General features: G+C 37.5%; 1 protein-coding gene across 3 annotated transcripts in view; it reads left to right on the top strand.

The window, feature by feature from the left end:
- PRKCI (protein kinase C iota) overlaps positions 1-16,988 on the top strand; it is a 29,294-nt gene that overhangs the window by 4,627 nt on the left and 7,679 nt on the right. For 2 of the 3 annotated variants that reach the window (XM_062005605.1, XM_062005606.1), the window contains exons 2-11: positions 3,477-3,598; positions 7,474-7,563; positions 8,796-8,846; positions 10,036-10,121; positions 11,403-11,543; positions 12,418-12,472; positions 13,180-13,238; positions 13,644-13,820; positions 14,769-14,866; positions 16,060-16,146. In XM_062005605.1, coding sequence (XP_061861589.1) covers positions 3,477-3,598; positions 7,474-7,563; positions 8,796-8,846; positions 10,036-10,121; positions 11,403-11,543; positions 12,418-12,472; positions 13,180-13,238; positions 13,644-13,820; positions 14,769-14,866; positions 16,060-16,146 — 966 coding nt within the window. Of the gene's footprint in view, positions 1-3,476; positions 3,599-7,470; positions 7,564-8,795; positions 8,847-10,035; positions 10,122-11,402; positions 11,544-12,417; positions 12,473-13,179; positions 13,239-13,643; positions 13,821-14,768; positions 14,867-16,059; positions 16,147-16,988 lie in introns of those variants that run through there. The other variant, XM_062005608.1, reaches the window with a different exon arrangement.

Genomic DNA, 16,988 nt, shown 5'->3' with positions numbered 1-16,988 from the left:
AGTTGTTGTCTCACAGAAATTTAAAGTCAGAAGTGAAAAATGAGATACCAATATTGAATTGCATTTAATTGGCATTGGCATTGTTTGGTTTGGCTGATTGGATCTTGGATGATCTGTAAAAGACAAGAAAAGAGCTGTTTGGTCTCAGTAAAAGTAGGGAGGATAGTGATGAGGTTCATGATCTTCTAGAGGTAATTAAAATCTGTTTGTGTTTAGATTTGCCACTGGTGTTTTCCCAGTCTTCCTCTGGTTTATTTGTTACCGATCCTTACATTTGCATGGTAGTGATTCAGGCAGGCCTTTTATTGGTGTGAACAAAATGATCCCTTATTAATATTTATGTAAGTTACAAATGAAAATATTTTTAACTGAAAGTAATTTGTGACAAGCCCTGTCTTGTTTCTTTGCATGTTTCCTACTCACAGGTCCCTGATTAAGACCTGTAGTACTAAACCAAATTCTGAAAAAACCTGATGCTTCCACGAGTAAGAGTTAATTGACACGTGCAAAGAGTGTGCTTGAATCAGTTTTTCTTCTAATTCCCTGTGTTTTGAGGAGACAGATACTATGCTTCAAAATAGCTTTGTAACAAACATACTTATTGAAAGCAATACATAGGCTTATCTTCGTCAGAAGGCAAGGGCTATTGTCAGGAGACTTTTTCCCACGTATTAGTGACAGCAAGCATTTTGTATTTTTTCATGCAAGGCAGCAGGCTGTGGTCAACATTAACTTTCCTTTCTCCTTGGACTTTGCCCACTAATTTTGTTCAAAACACCAAATTTCTTCCCAGTAGGGTTTAACTTTCTCTTAGCCTGAGTGAACTCATCTTCTTCCTAGTGAACTCATCTTCTTCCTAGTGAACTCATCTTCTTCCTAGTGAACTCATCTTCTTCCTAGTGAACACGTCTTCTTCCTAGTGAACACATGGTGTCAGGTGCAAGTGTAGAAAACACTGTAATGCAAAGTTGTGACAATAGAGCTACTCTGAAAGCAAGACCTGTCTCACTAGAAAATGCCAGTGTCATCAGTAGAGTTTGAATGGCAAAACAAAGCTTGTAGGAAGACCATTTTGTAGTCTTTCCATTTTTCTGTTACGTAAAGCTGGCTTCACATCTCTGGGGAAAGTATGCTAGGTGTGGCTTGTGGAACCTTGTTCACACTTACATGCCTTTGTTAAAATACTGCTGTTAGCAAGGGTTCTCTCAAAGTCTGATCAATGTTATAAGATCTTCCAAAACTGTCTGATATGTGTCCTGTTGGAGATATTAGAGTTGTAATTTACAGAACTTGCTTAAGTTCTAAGATAAACTCTCCTTTTATTTGAAGCGCAACTATTTTGCTACTTAAAGGTGGCAAGAAGTAGGAAGAGCTGTTTTTCTTCTCAGTAAGTACCAACTTTTACTTTACAGATACAGAGGGATTCCTGGACTCTTCAGTACGTCATAACATCATGACTTTTTCTGTTCACTGTAGTACTGATAAATCTGTTTTGAGTGGACTTGAATCATCAAAGTTAGCAAAATCTGTTCAACAGGTTTACACTTATTTTTAATATTCAGTTTTTGCTAGAGCATCAGTGATCACAATTGCTTGAGATGATGATCTGTCACCTCACTCTCTTTGCTTGTCCAATAGTAATGGTCTTGTAGTCACTATTCCTTTTAATGTACTGTCTGCTGGTACTGCCTAGTTCCAATCACAAAATAAACTGTAATAGTTGAAATACTTAACTCTAGCTTCTCAGTAAACTTCAGCACAGAATCAGTGAAGCTGCTACATAAGCAGTGCCTTGTTCTTCCTTCCCTGAAAAACAGGAAATACAGGTTGAGACTTTGCCTCCCAATACAGCCTCATGGGTTTCTCTTTGGGTGATGCCTGACTGTCTGTAACAGGAACACAGCTAAATCTGCCTCACATTGTACAGGCAACCAACACCAGTGTTGGTTTCGTAGGTTGTGTGTTTTGAGAGGATGCAAAAGGGGAGAGCTTTGTATTGGAAAGAACACTGTTTGCCTTGTGGGATGACTGCAATTGGGTGTTTCAAATGAAGCCCCGTTTGCCTTGAAGTACTGAACTGTGTCTAAATACCGGGGTAAAGTTACTGTTTTGCCTTGCGTTTTGTCTCATTAATTCCTCAACCAAATAATGTAGCAGATTTTTGTCTGCTTTATCCAGATTACCAGAGAAGCGTCATTTCACTGTCCTAACCATTTACTGGGGTCTTTCCTCTAACTAAACTAACTCTGGTCATGCTCATCAATCCAAGAGTAGGCTACCTGTTCTAGAGTGCTTAGAAATTACGAGTTTATTGTATCCTTGCTGCTGAACTTAAAGGAGCCTCAGGCAAGCATGTTTATCAGTGTGTTCTCTGCCACTCCTGAAAGTGGTTCAGGTTCAGTGACCAAGTCACCTTCTTGATAACAGCCTGCCTGTGCACAGGGTGGATTAAAGGTGTTCAACTTGCTGCATGTGTACATTTCAGTCTGGTAGGTATGTTGATGGGAATTTTGACCAGATAAAAACTTTGTTGCAGTTATTTCTGCCCCCCACCCCCAAATAGCGCTGGTTGCTAGCACCAACTGAAACAAATCCCATCTGAATTAGGTTTTTATGGAAAGATTAGTCTCAAGGCTCAAACATTTTGAAGAATAGTGTTGTAAATGGCTTTCCCCCTCCCTCTGAGCTGTATCTCTGAAATCCTTTGTTTAAAGGACTGAAACCCTGAGTCACCTGTTCCACTTTAAGGTTCAGCAAATACCAAGACAATGGGTCAGGATTGTAGCTTAACATATTTAAAACACTAGGTTAAATAAATATTGATTGTAACAAGAAACACCCATTCTGTCCAATAGTAAAGTAGTAGATTTTAGTTCTATGCAATCACAGTGTTGTAAGGACATATACGTGTTTTAAAGATTTTGATTATGTAGGTGTTTTGAAACTTTAATGAAAAATATTCTGCAGATTTTCTAGTGGATTAGGGGGAATGTTCCAAACATTGAAAGTACCTTCAAAAAGAGACCTGTGATGCTTCACCACAATGACAGGGAAGGAAGACTGAGAGGATATACTTAGAATGAAAATTACTGTTAATAACAAAATAGTTATTAAAGAGCAAGCAAAAGCAGTTACATATTCGACATTTTTGCAATGTTTTGTTCTTTGGCTTCTGCTGGTATAATGTATCACATTTCTTTGTGTTTAATATCTGCTTCATGGTTATTTGGGCATTTGAATCTTAATTTTTGAAGATTAAATGTCAAGTAGCTGATAATAAAAAGCTCCTAGAGCCTGACTTTGCTGTAGGAAGGGAACATAACATGCTAATGTTTTACTAATAATACTTCGATATTTTTTAGGGGGCTGCAGCAGGGATGGGTTTTATTTTAGTGATATATATTAGGTGTTAGAGGTGATGATCAAATCCCACATACTTCAGTATAATTTCTGAAATTTCTTTTTCTCTTGGTCAGGGACATCATGATAACATATTTTGAACCTTCCATCTCATTCGAGGGACTGTGCAATGAAGTTCGAGACATGTGCTCCTTTGACAATGAACAGCTTTTCACCATGAAATGGATTGATGAGGAAGGTAAATCGATGCTTGGTTCATAGCCTTATAACAAATATTTGATCAGTGTGTTCTATCAGTCTGTCTCTCCCCTTTCATCTTTTCCTTTCCCTCTGCTTTCATAAGATAAAACATACTTCATAGGTGTGTTTTTAGAAACAGTAAATCTAACTAGTTATCCAGTGCCTTTGTAAGTATATCTAAATGGAAAGGTCACTGTTTTAAACAAGTTAGTGTGGAGAGCTCCTTTTTTTAACAGAATAAGTATATTACAACTGTGATTACCAAAATACTGATTCAATCTTTGCATTTATTACAAATGGAATGCAAAGTATTTCCTTATAGTACTGAAGAAGTGCATGGTTTCCTTAAAGTCTTAATCTTTGACAGTTAAATTACACTTAGAGGATACAAATTAGTATTTATCTGCCATATTGGTACAATTTTATAGATGAGTTGTATGTGAAACCAACTGTATGTACACAACAGTAATTTTTTGAAAAGGTTATTTGTAGCTCCTGTTTTCTTTGTGGAATTGATGTATTCTACATGTAGGTTTTGAGTGACTCCAAAGAGATGTCTGAATTATGAAATAGCTGTTGAGGTATTTTAGCATGCCAAGTACTTGATGCAGTACATAAAAGGCCATAATGTGTGGTGATTTGTTGACTGTGATTAGTATTTGTATGTGATTATTAACATAAATGGTGCACATAGAATGGTTTCCTCCCCCTCTCACAGCATTCCCATTCAAAATTGGGTGAGTGCCAGTTTATTCACAGCTCAAAGCTTAACGTGGACCAAAGCTTGTTTTTCAAAGTGCTATTTGGGCAAGTGTGTTGAAGATGATGTGATCTTGGGAATCTGAGCAGACTTGCTTTCCTTTCTCAACACTTTCCTTCCTCTCATCATTCCCAAGTTATTTACACCAGGCAGATGCAGTAAAATGAACAATGTTTATGATCAGTATTTATTTCCTAGTGAACTTGCTGTTTTGTTTGATCTTTGGAGGATAACACTTTTCACTGAAGAGGGAAAGTCAGTCATAGTAACAAGTACATATCTTTTTAATGAAACATTTGTAGAAAATTTTGTGTGGATTCAGTGGTTTCCTGAAGGAATAGTTCTGCCTCAGTTTCTGCTCTTTGAGACATTTTTTTTGAGAAAAGGAATTCTGCAGTTTGACTAAATTTTTCTCATATATTCACCCAGGATTTTTCCCAAGCAATTTATGTGCTTTAATCTTTGACTTCCAGTTTCTTGTCAGTAGGGAACAAGTTAGTCTGGTGATGTAGGGTGTGCTTAAACCTCTCTTTTAAAAAAAGGGTTTAATTCAACTGGAAAATAGAATTAACTTGAACTGATTGTAGAGAAATTCCTGGTTTATCTATATAAGGTCAGTCCGTCTTACCTCTCTGTCTTGTGAAATGTATTATAGGAGGAAACTAGCCTTGTGTTTGTGTTCAGTCTGCTGTTTCTTGCTATATAATTCGAAAGTAAACAGTTTCCTCACACATGCTCTCAGCTTTCTTTACATGGCTACAAAATTCTCACTCTGATATTGTTGGAAGAGTATTTGTAGCTCATGTCTTTTATATACCTAGTCACCACTAAAAGCACTTGGTGGCTTAAGACTTCTGTTATCCCTTTTTAGATTTTAAATTGAAATGGTGAGTCTGAGAGCAGTGTTGCAGAGGATCAGTTATGTGCTGTTGCCACTGCCAGCTAAGTTGTGATTGCCAATAAAAAAATGTGAATCAGATTTAATTTGAAACTTCCTATAAATGTCTAGAAACCTTCCCAATTTGAAGCCCTGTCTATGTCTTGAGAGCTTCCTTTGCTTCTGTTAAAGGGAAACACAAAACTGTTTCAGGTAGGTATCAAAAAAATGAAGAAAAACTGGTTTGTTGATTCACGTAGTGAGTCTGAATAAATACAGTTGTTCGTTTCCTCTTGGTGCTGTGCACTCTGTGAGTTTGTGCGGTGTGTAGGCAGTTTGATGTCCAGGTAGGCTGACTGTAGGGGAAAGGTAGCATGGTGAAAAAAAAACTACAGCTGATTTAGAAGAATAGTTTTGGAGCTTATGTTGTGCAGAAAGAGTGAAGACAGAATGCTGCAAATGGACATTTTCTATTTGTTACTAATGCTGTGGCAATAGAAAATAATGGGTACATTAGAAACAAAGCAAATGAACTGGGAGAATTTTTGTAGGGTGAGTTTTCAGTGGCCTGTGCCTGCCAGCTGCATGATTCTACTGAAAAGCCTCAGCAATGCCTGTATTCATTTTGATACAGTACAAACCAAAAACCAAACAGTTAATAGACTGTTGCTAGTTAACTTTCCAATCACGACCTTCGCCGAAGGCCAAACTGTTCAGCTGAGTTGAAAATTGTTCTACCTTCAGTTAAGTTACAACCAGTTTACCACTTAGGGGTGGGGAAAGTAGTATTTCTATTAAAAATTGGTAATGTTATATGGCAATAGACATGCTTCAGGGGGTTTTGGCTGGAAAGAAGCTTGTTCTGTTCATGCGCTGGAGTATGAGCAGGTGGAGACAAATCCCATGTTCTCACACAGAACATCTGCTGTAGGTGGAAGGAGAAAAAGTAATTCTGGTTATTAGTTCAATATTTTTTCTTTGGGGCTGTTCTGACTCAGATTCAACATTTCTTTAAAAATGTTTCAGTTACGGTATTATTTGGAACATGGTTTCTTCTTTCAGGAATATATTTTATTATAAGGTTACTAATCTGCCCCAGACACTGAAGAAAATTTGTTGTATGACTGTTCTTTATAGCAGTTTATTGCTATAAAGTCTTTCAGTCTTTATAGCAGTTTCCAAGCTCTGACAGGCACAGGAGTTCAATTAAAATATCAGATGAGATCTTTAGATGAATCTTGAGAAAGAGGTAAAGTACAGGCTATGCATCTGAAGGAGCATGAAACAAGGCTAGAATTCAAGGGATTCAGGATCAGGTAAAAGGAGGACAGCAGATCTCTGGCTTGATGTCCTTTGTTCTTCACTCCACCTCTGTCCCTAGATTTTAAACCTACCTATATGCCAAAATTGCCCTGGTGTAATTAAAGTGTTGTTTGAAGATTCTGAAATACCTTTGTGGATACGTGTTATTTTTTTCTAGAAACATAAAGTAAATATCTACAAAGAGGCCTGAGTCTGTCTTCAATGAGTATTTCTGAAACAGATTTGTTAAAGCAACCCATGCAGTCACCAGTGGAAATTAGTGCCAAATGCTTGTATGACAATCTGCTCTAGATCAAATAGTCAACAAAAGCTGCAACTGTTTTATAAAAAGGGGAACTACCCCCCAACCCAACAACTAACACTTTGATGTCCTTTCTTTAAGGGATTTTACTTCAAATATTCCTGTTGAAAATGTTATCTAAAAATGGGGTGTTTTCACTTGGGTTACAAGATTTGTCCAATAACTTGGTTGAGGTTTGAGGAAAGACTAGAGGCCTAACTCCTTTTACACCTCCTGGTTAAAGTCTTGGCAATACTGAAGCAGCTGTGAAAACACAATTGACTCAGTTCTAATGAAAAATACACAACATAAAAGAGAATCCTAGAAGAATTTTAAGTGTAGGAAGATAACCTGCACCTGCTGTACTGAAATGATGTGTAACCGTGCTTGTAGGAGCCCAGACAAATGTTGTTTTGTGATTATGATCTGTTTGACTCTTGAGAATACCTTGTATTTTTGTTTTCCCTGAAGACATTCAATACAACTGTATTTTCACTCTGAACAGTGTTAAAAGTAAATACTTGAAAATATTCTGTTTAGCCACAATAATTATCTTGGAACTGACTGTGAGGGAACTGGTTCTGTACCTTCAACAATTGGGTTGAGTTTTGTATTGCTCTCTTCTTTCTACAGGAGATCCATGTACAGTTTCTTCTCAGCTGGAGTTAGAAGAGGCCTTTCGGTTGTATGAACTAAACAAGGATTCAGAGCTTCTAATTCATGGTATGGTGAAGTTTACTGCATTCCTTCTCACATTTGTACCTGCAAATAAGTGGAATTTTTAGCTAGCATTGTCTGTGGCTTTTGCACAGCTTCCTCAAAGCTTCTTGGTGACTTTCAGTCAAGAGGATGCTGAAGACCACACAGCATGCTTCAGCTGTCAGCACTTTGTCAATGTTCTTTAAGTGAAAGGAGGAAAAAATGCTGTTGATTTATTAATCAAAGACAACCCCTGTCTCATTCATCCCAGGTGCCTTTGTATGCTTGCTGGCAACAAATGGTAGAAGATACATAGTAGGATGTCCTGTGCTGTGTTACTGACAAGTGCTGTAGAGCAGCACCTTTATTAGAGAAAAAAGGTGATGAGCTCCATTTGTGATGCCAGACGAGTCAAAAGTTTGACTTTTCTGTAATTAGATACTTCAGAACAGTTTTGAACCCGTTTGTGTATTATTCAGGTTTTATTTCCGGGTTATGTGCCTGTTTTGGTAGCTTCTGTAGGAAGTTTGTAATACCTTTTTACAAGTAAAAAGATATATTTCAATATAATAGAGGTTGCAAGAGAAAAGCAGAGGACCACTGTAAAGACTGTTAGACTACAACTTCTTAACATGGTCCTTCTCTAAAAGGATGCAAAAAAATCTAGTTTAGCATCAGCTCATTTGGAGGAGACAGCTTTTCAGCTTCCTATGAAGACTTGTTAAAGTGGAAGAAGAATGAAGTCTGTTTATATATTTCACTGTTTCTGCATATACTATTCAATGTGCTTTTTAATATGCCCTTTCTTCATTTATTTTTGTGGTTTATAAGCTTGTGATTAAACCAGCAGCTGGACTTTTTGCTGACAGTTACTGAAGCTGAATAAACTGTGGAAATGGGCTAATGTAGACAAGATCATATGTAGCTATTAAGACACTGTAACATAGTACATTTATAGTCAATAATTCCAAATATTGACAGTGATTATTGATCAGTCATGTGAGAGACACAATATTTTCTCCAGCTGTTTTCTTTAGGAAATAGATGGTTCTGTATTTTGCTTATATTTCTCATGTTATGTCCAGCAAAAGGGGTTTGTAGCAGCTTCTCAGCTCGCTTTTACACAAAGCTTTGTTAAAGCAGTCTGTGCTGTCTTCCTAAATGGTTTAATTCATTTCAGAAGAGTTGTGTTTAACCCAAAGATTTCTTTTCTATCTGAAATAAAAAATAATCAGAAGTTAATATCTTTCTTGCAGTATTTCCGTGTGTACCAGAGCGGCCTGGTATGCCTTGTCCAGGAGAAGACAGTAAGTAGGCATTTCAGTTGAGAAGTACAGAAAACTAGTAATTGAGACTTCCTGTTTTAGAAGGTTGGGATATCCTGTGGTTTGGCATCCTGCACTTATGAGTATTAATAATGCAAATCCCTACAAATGAAATATTTAAAAGGAATAGAAATTCTTGCTAAATTTAAATGTTGTTTGTCACTTCTGAATCGCTGATTAATAAGCATTTCACATTCCTGTTAACTATCCATGTCACTCTACTTTCCTTGCTTTTGGCTCTTCTATTGTGACAGTTTTTTATCCTACTCCTGTCTTTTTGGTAGCTGCCAGATTTCTGGCTGACAAATGTGAACAAAGGCTTGTAACCAGTGGTAACCAATGATAATGACTTGTCGTATCATCATTTAGGGATCTGTACTTAATTCATTTTAAATTCATGTTTAGGTACTATCAGGAATATTTGAAAGCCTCCAAGTTACGTTAGCTAGTGTATTAGACATTGAAGAGGTAATTTTCCTTCTGCCTTAAAGCTTTATAGAGAGCTTGTGTATGTTATGCACACACACATCTGTCAACTCGATATCCAAGTCTCTGACAAATGTAAATGTGCATTTTTACAAGTGAGCTTTGACAGTATGGGTAATGCTGCTTTGTGGAAGAAATGAGGCTCTGGACTACATCAGAAATAGATTTGCAACTTGATCTAGTTTTGTATGTTCTGATACTCACTACTGATTCTTGACATGCCTCTAATAATAAAAAAAATATAAAAGAAAACTCCCAAAACCAGTGGCAGTTGTGGATCTAAACCACTGGAGGATTTGTTCAAACAATCCTTTAAATCAGGACATGCTTCTGAAATTCACCTTCTTTCCTCCTTCCTTTTCCCCACAGCTCCTCCCCAAGTTTAGGTAAGGTAGATGCATACTTTGCACACAAGTGTTTGTATTGTTTTGGCAGTTTTCCTTCTCTTGACTAACTGTTGCTTAAATTTAACTTTGGAGAAGCAGAATTAACTTTGAGTTGATTGAGATATTCTATCCAAAGCTGAGATAATGAAATAGATGCTTAGAACATTACTCTGTGTTGCTGTAATGTGCTGGAGTGAAACTTTACACTGCAAATCACTCTTCACAGAAAGATCCATGAGAAGATGTTGTAGTTCTGTGTTTATATTTTTATGGCTATAATGATATGTTTTTCCTCTTAGAATCCATTTATCGCCGAGGCGCCCGCCGGTGGCGAAAGCTCTATTGTGCAAATGGTCACACTTTCCAAGCCAAACGATTTAACAGGGTGAGACTCTTGTTGGGTACAGGGATGTCTTATTTTATAATTACAATGTCACTGCCTTGAAAAATCACAAGGTAGTTCTGATCTCACTTTTGTTGTCTGTCTATAGCATGTAGACTTTTGGTAATCCTGTATTTTCAGGAAATGTAACCATTATTAAGTTATTGGGGACTTAAAATAGAAAAACAAAAAAATTGGTTGCAATTCCCTTTCTGTGTTCTCTGACAGCATGATATCAATTATGTGATTGCTCCCCTGTTTCCTTAAAGTATTCGTGGAGGGCAGACTTCAACACTCTCATCAGATGACTGTGAGCTGAAAGTACACTTCAAGTTCTGGGAGTAAAAAGGTCTGAACCAGCTTATGGTGCACAGACTTTGACTTTTAAACAAAAGCCCACTTACGAGTTCATGTAATCAACTGAAAGTTACAAACCACTTGCAGTATATTTTGAAGAAGCAACGGTCAAATATAATTAGCTAAGGACCAAGAAGGCTGGCTGCTGTATTTAGAGAAAGCAACAGCAAAATACAAACCCAAGATGTTTGAAGAAGCCAGGGTCCTTGATGGCTTCAACAATCTTTCCATCTTTTCTAAGCTTTAGTGTATTATGTGCTTCATGCTTGAGATTTGTCTCCACTAAATTTCATCTTGAGCATCTTTCATATCTAACTTCTGTGCTTTTTTTTTTTGAATTTTTTTGTACCTTTTCCTGGCCAAAGGCTGTCAAGGCACCATGGGTCAGTCGCTGTCACTCTTGCTTTCATAGGCATCCTGTTTCCACGGATCTCTTGAGTTGTTTAGTGAATGTTTTTCAGTGAGTGGTGATCTCTGTGTTTCCTGTTATCTGATAGTTGAATCTGTTGAAGCTTTTGCTCTCCTACCTTCTTCTGTACAAATGTGAGGACTCATCTACACGGAGAGATGATGAGATACATAGCAAATTAGCTTGGTCACAGCAGCCAGCTGATTCAGCTGCAGTGCTGGAGCAGGCTAGTGCCTGAGTTGTGTGTTGCAGAAGAGGCTGGCTGTGCCTGCACCTTGCTGTGTAAATGCACATTTTCTGTCCAACAGTTGCTGCTTATTGTTCAGTTGTAGTTTTTGAGATTCTCTGTATTTTATCTGCCTGTTCATTGTTAAAGTTTTCAGATAACTCATGGTATAGTGTCAAGTTCAGTCTGGAATTCTGATCTCCTCCATTTTTTGTTAAAAACTATTCAATCACATCTTCTTTATTGTGTAGTTTTGCTCTCTAATTGGTTTTGTTGATTTTTGTCATTCTAGAGAGCTCACTGTGCCATCTGCTCTGACCGAATATGGGGTCTAGGTCGCCAGGGATATAAATGCATCAACTGCAAACTCCTTGTTCACAAGAAGTGTCACAAACTTGTCAATAGCGAATGTGGCCGTCATACGCTACAACCAGTAAGTAAAACCTAACTGGAAAGTTGTCTTGAAAATAAACCAACCCACCAACACTCCCTATTACATACTAATGGTTTTCAAACTGCAGTCTGCAAATAAATGCAGTAGGTGAAACATTCTTTATGGTTACTGTGAGACTTTGCAAGAAGATTTGGGGCTCACTTAGCAGAATGGCAGTTCATTGGCAAGACAGGAGTCTGATGGTCACATCTGATATTTTTTCCTGTGTCAGATGGAAACATGTAAGTGATATTTATCTCGTCCTCTGCTCTGTTGTTACCTAGTGCAGAAATATATATATGCACTCACTGTTTTACATCTTCAAAGTGAAGTAGGGGTAAAGAAACTTCTCTAAGTATCTCTTAGGTTATTGGTTTCTTTCCCACTTTGTAGAAAAGAGATGAAGTGCAGAAGTTTTGATATTTCTCCCAAGAAATTCAATCACCTTTAGTTTTTAAGTCCCTAGAAAAATTTACATGATTACTGCACCTGGTTTAATCTTAAAACCAGACAGCTACAAGTCAACGTTTTGTAAATTTACTATATGTACTGCTAAAGTAGTTGAGCTTTTTTGTCTTATTTCTCACCTCCTATACTACTTTTCTCTGATGTATTAGGTTGTCACTTGAACAACTTCTGAAAATGTGTCATAGCTTCTGGAAAATAGGTAGAATAAGGACAACAGTGGTTTATTGCTTATGGGTTAGAGTAGAACTGTCTATGGATTACATAGAGTAGTAGCTATGTTGACTAATCAAGTTAAAAAGTATCTAGATTATATTTCTTGGAGATTATTTTAGAGACAATTAAAAAAATAAATGATGTCCCCCACACTTGGATTATCTGCTACAAAAAATCCTGTGCATATTTGCAGGAACCAATAATGCCTATGGATCCATCATCAGTGCATCCGGATAATATAGAATCAGGTAAGATCAAGGTTAATTTTTTTCTTTAAATTACCCTAAGTTCCTGAAAAATGAACTTTAGACTTTAAAATGAAACTGAATAACTTAAAGAAAGGCATTTCAAATTCTTTCACTTAATTTTGAATAATAAAAGGAAAATAAGACAGCTTCTTAATGCTGAAGGGGTATAAATACGGAAAAATGAGGCATTTTTATGTCTTACAAGTTTAGGAAACTTGGTTAAAAAGGAAGAATTTAGGCTGTCAGTTACATTTCTCCGTCAGTAAGCTGTGTACTTAAAATGCTCTGATCAAACAGAACAAACCCTTTACAGAATTAGCAGGGTGTCTGCTGAATCTGTAACAAACAAGTCAGAGTGATAGTCCTAATGTTTGAATTTGGATATTCTATGATGACATACATGAGGATCAGTTTAAAAAACCAAACAAACCACTGTTCTGCACAGGATTCCGTCTGTGTGGAGTCTGAAGAGACCTCCAAATGTAATTACAGGGTTTTATGTTAGCCATAATCAATTATTAATGCAATCTTGCAAAAGAACTGTTCTTGTTTGAAAAAAAAAAACCCAGAGCAACAAAAGCAGTTGAACCCAACAGTTTTGAATAGTTGCAATAGATGCATTTAAACTGTGTGTGTCTCTGAATGAGTTCTTGTGTCAAAATTCTGTTGTGTCATATGGGTCTAAATAGTTTTTCTTGGCCCTCTAGTGATTCCATACAATCCCTCAAGTCATGAGAGCTTGGACCACGTTGGTGAAGAAAAAGAGGTAAAGTGTTTTACCCATGCTAACTGTATTCAGAGATCTTGCAGCCTTTCTGTCTCAAGATTTCAGTAATTCTGTTTGTCACAATCTGAAAGCTAGTACATAAGGCACACTAGGGTTTCTCACCCAGGCCTCTACAGGTATGGCTTGCAAGCTTTATTTTGAACCTTGAGTTTGGATGGCCTCTAGATTTAGAAGCTATTCTGTTTCTGATCTGTCAGTTCCCTTCTGAGGGAGTGGGGAAAACCCCTCACATTCTTTTCCAAGACAATGCAGTTTTACGAATAACAAATATTGAGTCTGTTGTTTCTATCAATTTTGCTGTTCTACTTGAAATGCTGACTTTTGCAGTTGTTCAAATTGACAAGCCTGCTTACTGATTGCCAAGTATGCTTTTTTTATCAATAGGCCATGAGCATTAGAGAAAGTGGCAAAGGTTCCTCCAGTCTGGGTCTTCAGGATTTTGATTTGCTCCGAGTTATAGGAAGAGGCAGCTATGCTAAAGTGCTGCTCGTTCGATTGAAGAAAACAGAACGCATTTATGCAATGAAAGTGGTGAAGAAAGAGCTCGTCAATGATGATGAGGTAGGCAAGCTTTTTATCAACAACTCAGGCAACTCTTCCAGAGAGCTTCAGCTTGTACCCAGGGACGCGGGAGCCAGGCTTCTGAGTCTGCAACATTAACTAGAAATTATACATGTGGTTTCTTGTACACACTACACCACAAAAGGTTCACAAGACACATCAATGACTTTGAGGGTCATCGTTGACAGACTGGTACTCACAGCTGCCCTCCTGTGTCAGTGGTTTCTGTCAAGAGCCTCATTGCCTCTGTTGTCAGTGCCTCCTGTTATAGTCAACGCTGTCTGCAACAGTGCTCTTGCAGAATTCAAGTTGTTAAGCTGGGCTTGCTTGACTGTTTTAGAGCAGTATTCCATCTCTCTCCTATTACATTTGCTTGCTGGGCTGAAAAAGAAATGGGTGGAGTTTGGTTTTCATATGTTCACATTGGGCAAGGAGTGTCACATACACCTCACAATGTTATTTCAACTGCTCTTTAAGTTGTCCTCCATCTTAACTAATTTTGTAGCTTATGTGCAGTGAAGACAAATGGAAACTTTTCAGAAATTTCAATTTTAAACTGCTAAACATCCCTTGCTGCTGAAGATATCCCTTGTGTTTCTTCAGGCTGCTCTGAAAAGACTTGAGTGACTGTGATTTGCTCTCCAAGAGCTTTTACATTTGTTTCTCAGCCTACCATTGGTTTCTTCTGCATTTTTTGATGCTACTTTACGTTTGTCTGTGCCAGTTTATAAATTAGTTTTTCCACATTCCCACGTGCAGTTACACAATGAGACTAAAAGTAAAGTATGGGACACTCAAGGTGGAATTGTCTGTCTGCACATTGGAATTAAATATATCATATTCATACAGTATTTCATTTCTTGCAAGTAAAATGAGGATGGAAGAACATTTGAATATACTCAACCTAAGTGCAGCAGTCCTTTTCTGAATGTTGCTTTCCTTCAACAGGATATTGATTGGGTTCAGACAGAGAAACATGTCTTTGAACAGGCTTCAAATCATCCCTTTCTTGTTGGATTACACTCTTGCTTCCAGACAGAAAGCAGGTAAAGGTCATAAGTTGGTAGTCATATTCAAAGCATTTCACACTATTAGACACTTCAAAGGCCTGTTTAAAGCATAAAGTGTTAGGTAGGTAGTGAAAGTCAATGTACTATGAGTCATTGTAGCATTTTATGAGTGAAATGGCCATGTTCGTCATAGAATCATAGAATGGTAGGGGTTGGAAGGGACCTTTAGAGATCATGTAGTCCAACCCCCCTGCAGAAGCAGATTCACCTAGATCAGATCGCATAGGAACATGGCCAGGTGGGTCTTGAAGGCCTCTAAGGAAGAAGACTCCACAACCCTCTGGGCAGCCTGTTACACTACTCACAGTATTTTACCTTCATAGTAAAATAGTTTTTTAAGCTTTTCAGATTAGGAAGATGCAAAAGAATGTAAGATACTGGTAGGTCTGATGGGAAGGATTCTGGACAGGAAGAGAGGTACAGCAAGCAGAAAAAAAGTTAAGAATACACGGTAGGAGACAACCTAGAATGGGAGGTTAGAAAGGTTTAAGGAGACAGAAATCAGAAATAGAAAAAATGAGGGAATTTATCTCACTTTTGCATGGACTGTCTGAAGATGAGTCTCTGAGCAAGACTTGGAAAACAGCACCTGAATTTTAAAAAGGGAAACAGAGTAAGAGGTGAAAATTACTCTTTTCCTGTGTGTTTGCATATAGAAGAGGTCACAGTAGATGAACAAATTGCTATTCTATACAGTAATAATTTCCAGTATATATAAACCACAGTTATTATGTACTTAACATCCTTACTGTTTGAAAAGGTGACAAGCTAGTGACGTGGAAAAAAAGTGTTTGTAATATACTAATCATAAACAAAGGCGATTGAAGGAGTGGGGAAGGAAAATGGGAAGCAACTGCTTTTCCTCATTTATGTATAGAAACTGATGTGAATCTGTTGATATAGTTACATATGTAATAATGACAAGCAGTAGCTGGAATAGATAGGAGCGTGGGAAGGATTGCTTGTGATTCCATTATTGCTAAAGGAAAGTCTGGAGAAACTTTGTATATTTGGTTTTTATTCAAACAGAGGGAAAAAGGTGAAACCAAGCATATTACCAGAGAGATAGGAGTAGTCAAATTGGCATTGTTTGATAACAGACCTGGAGCATCTCAAGCCTCTTTCAGCCGTGTATACAATAATTTTTACCAGACTCCTGTGTGTTTCAGGTTGTTCTTTGTTATAGAGTATGTAAATGGAGGAGATCTAATGTTTCATATGCAGAGGCAGAGGAAGCTGCCCGAGGAGCATGCCAGGTATGTGTAACTTCAGATTTCTTGCATCAAAACAATTGATTTTCTGGCAGCACTGTAGTGCAGAGATTATGCCAGTGAGCTAGAAAATCCTCCCCGGATGTTAAGGATGGAAGAAATGTGAAACTGTGTTCTCACTTAAATGCTGCATGCTACCATCTTTTTTGCTTCAAGGAACTGAAAAATTAACTACCTGCCTACCTGTTACATGCAATACAAGGTGATATTCAGTGTTTTTTGAGTGGAGAGTTGAGGAACAGTGTCATGTTCAGCATTTACTCCTTTTAGCTCATTATCATATTTAGAGGTATCAAAGGGATGTTCACTGTAATATTAATTTCAAGGTTAATGAAGCAATGATCCCCCTTTGGGCATTGTGGCCTTGCTGAAACTGTTTGGAAGTTGTCTGTCTACTCAGTCCTGAGGTCTATAGCCAAAATATAACTGTCTTGCTGCCTTAAGGCTCCCTACTTCAGATAAGTGGCATCGGCACTTTTAAATACTTCTAACCCTTTGCTTGCAGTTCCCTAACTATACATCGCTCAACTGAAAGCCCAAATCATACATGTATGAAATAGTAAATGAGGATAGGGATTTGGATCTATAAATGAGGAGAGGTAGAAGTCTGAGGAGGGGTCTATAAATAAGAAATCTCTGGAGTCTGAGATCATAATGATATTAATGTGTTTCTCTTAAAAGAACTACTACCAGCTGTCAAGGCAAATGTTGAATTCTTGGTGCATATGCTTTATCTCAGATGGTGATATGAAAGGGATGATTTCAGTAGACATTAATACTAATTAAAAATATTTTGAATTGACTGGATAGAAATGTTTGCACGATTA

The sequence above is a fragment of the Colius striatus genome, chromosome 12 (genome assembly GCF_028858725.1).
Source record: "Colius striatus isolate bColStr4 chromosome 12, bColStr4.1.hap1, whole genome shotgun sequence".
NCBI classification, from domain to species: domain Eukaryota; kingdom Metazoa; phylum Chordata; class Aves; order Coliiformes; family Coliidae; genus Colius; species Colius striatus.
Note: the sequence above shows the minus strand (reverse complement) of the source record. Positions and strands in the feature narration are given on the sequence as shown.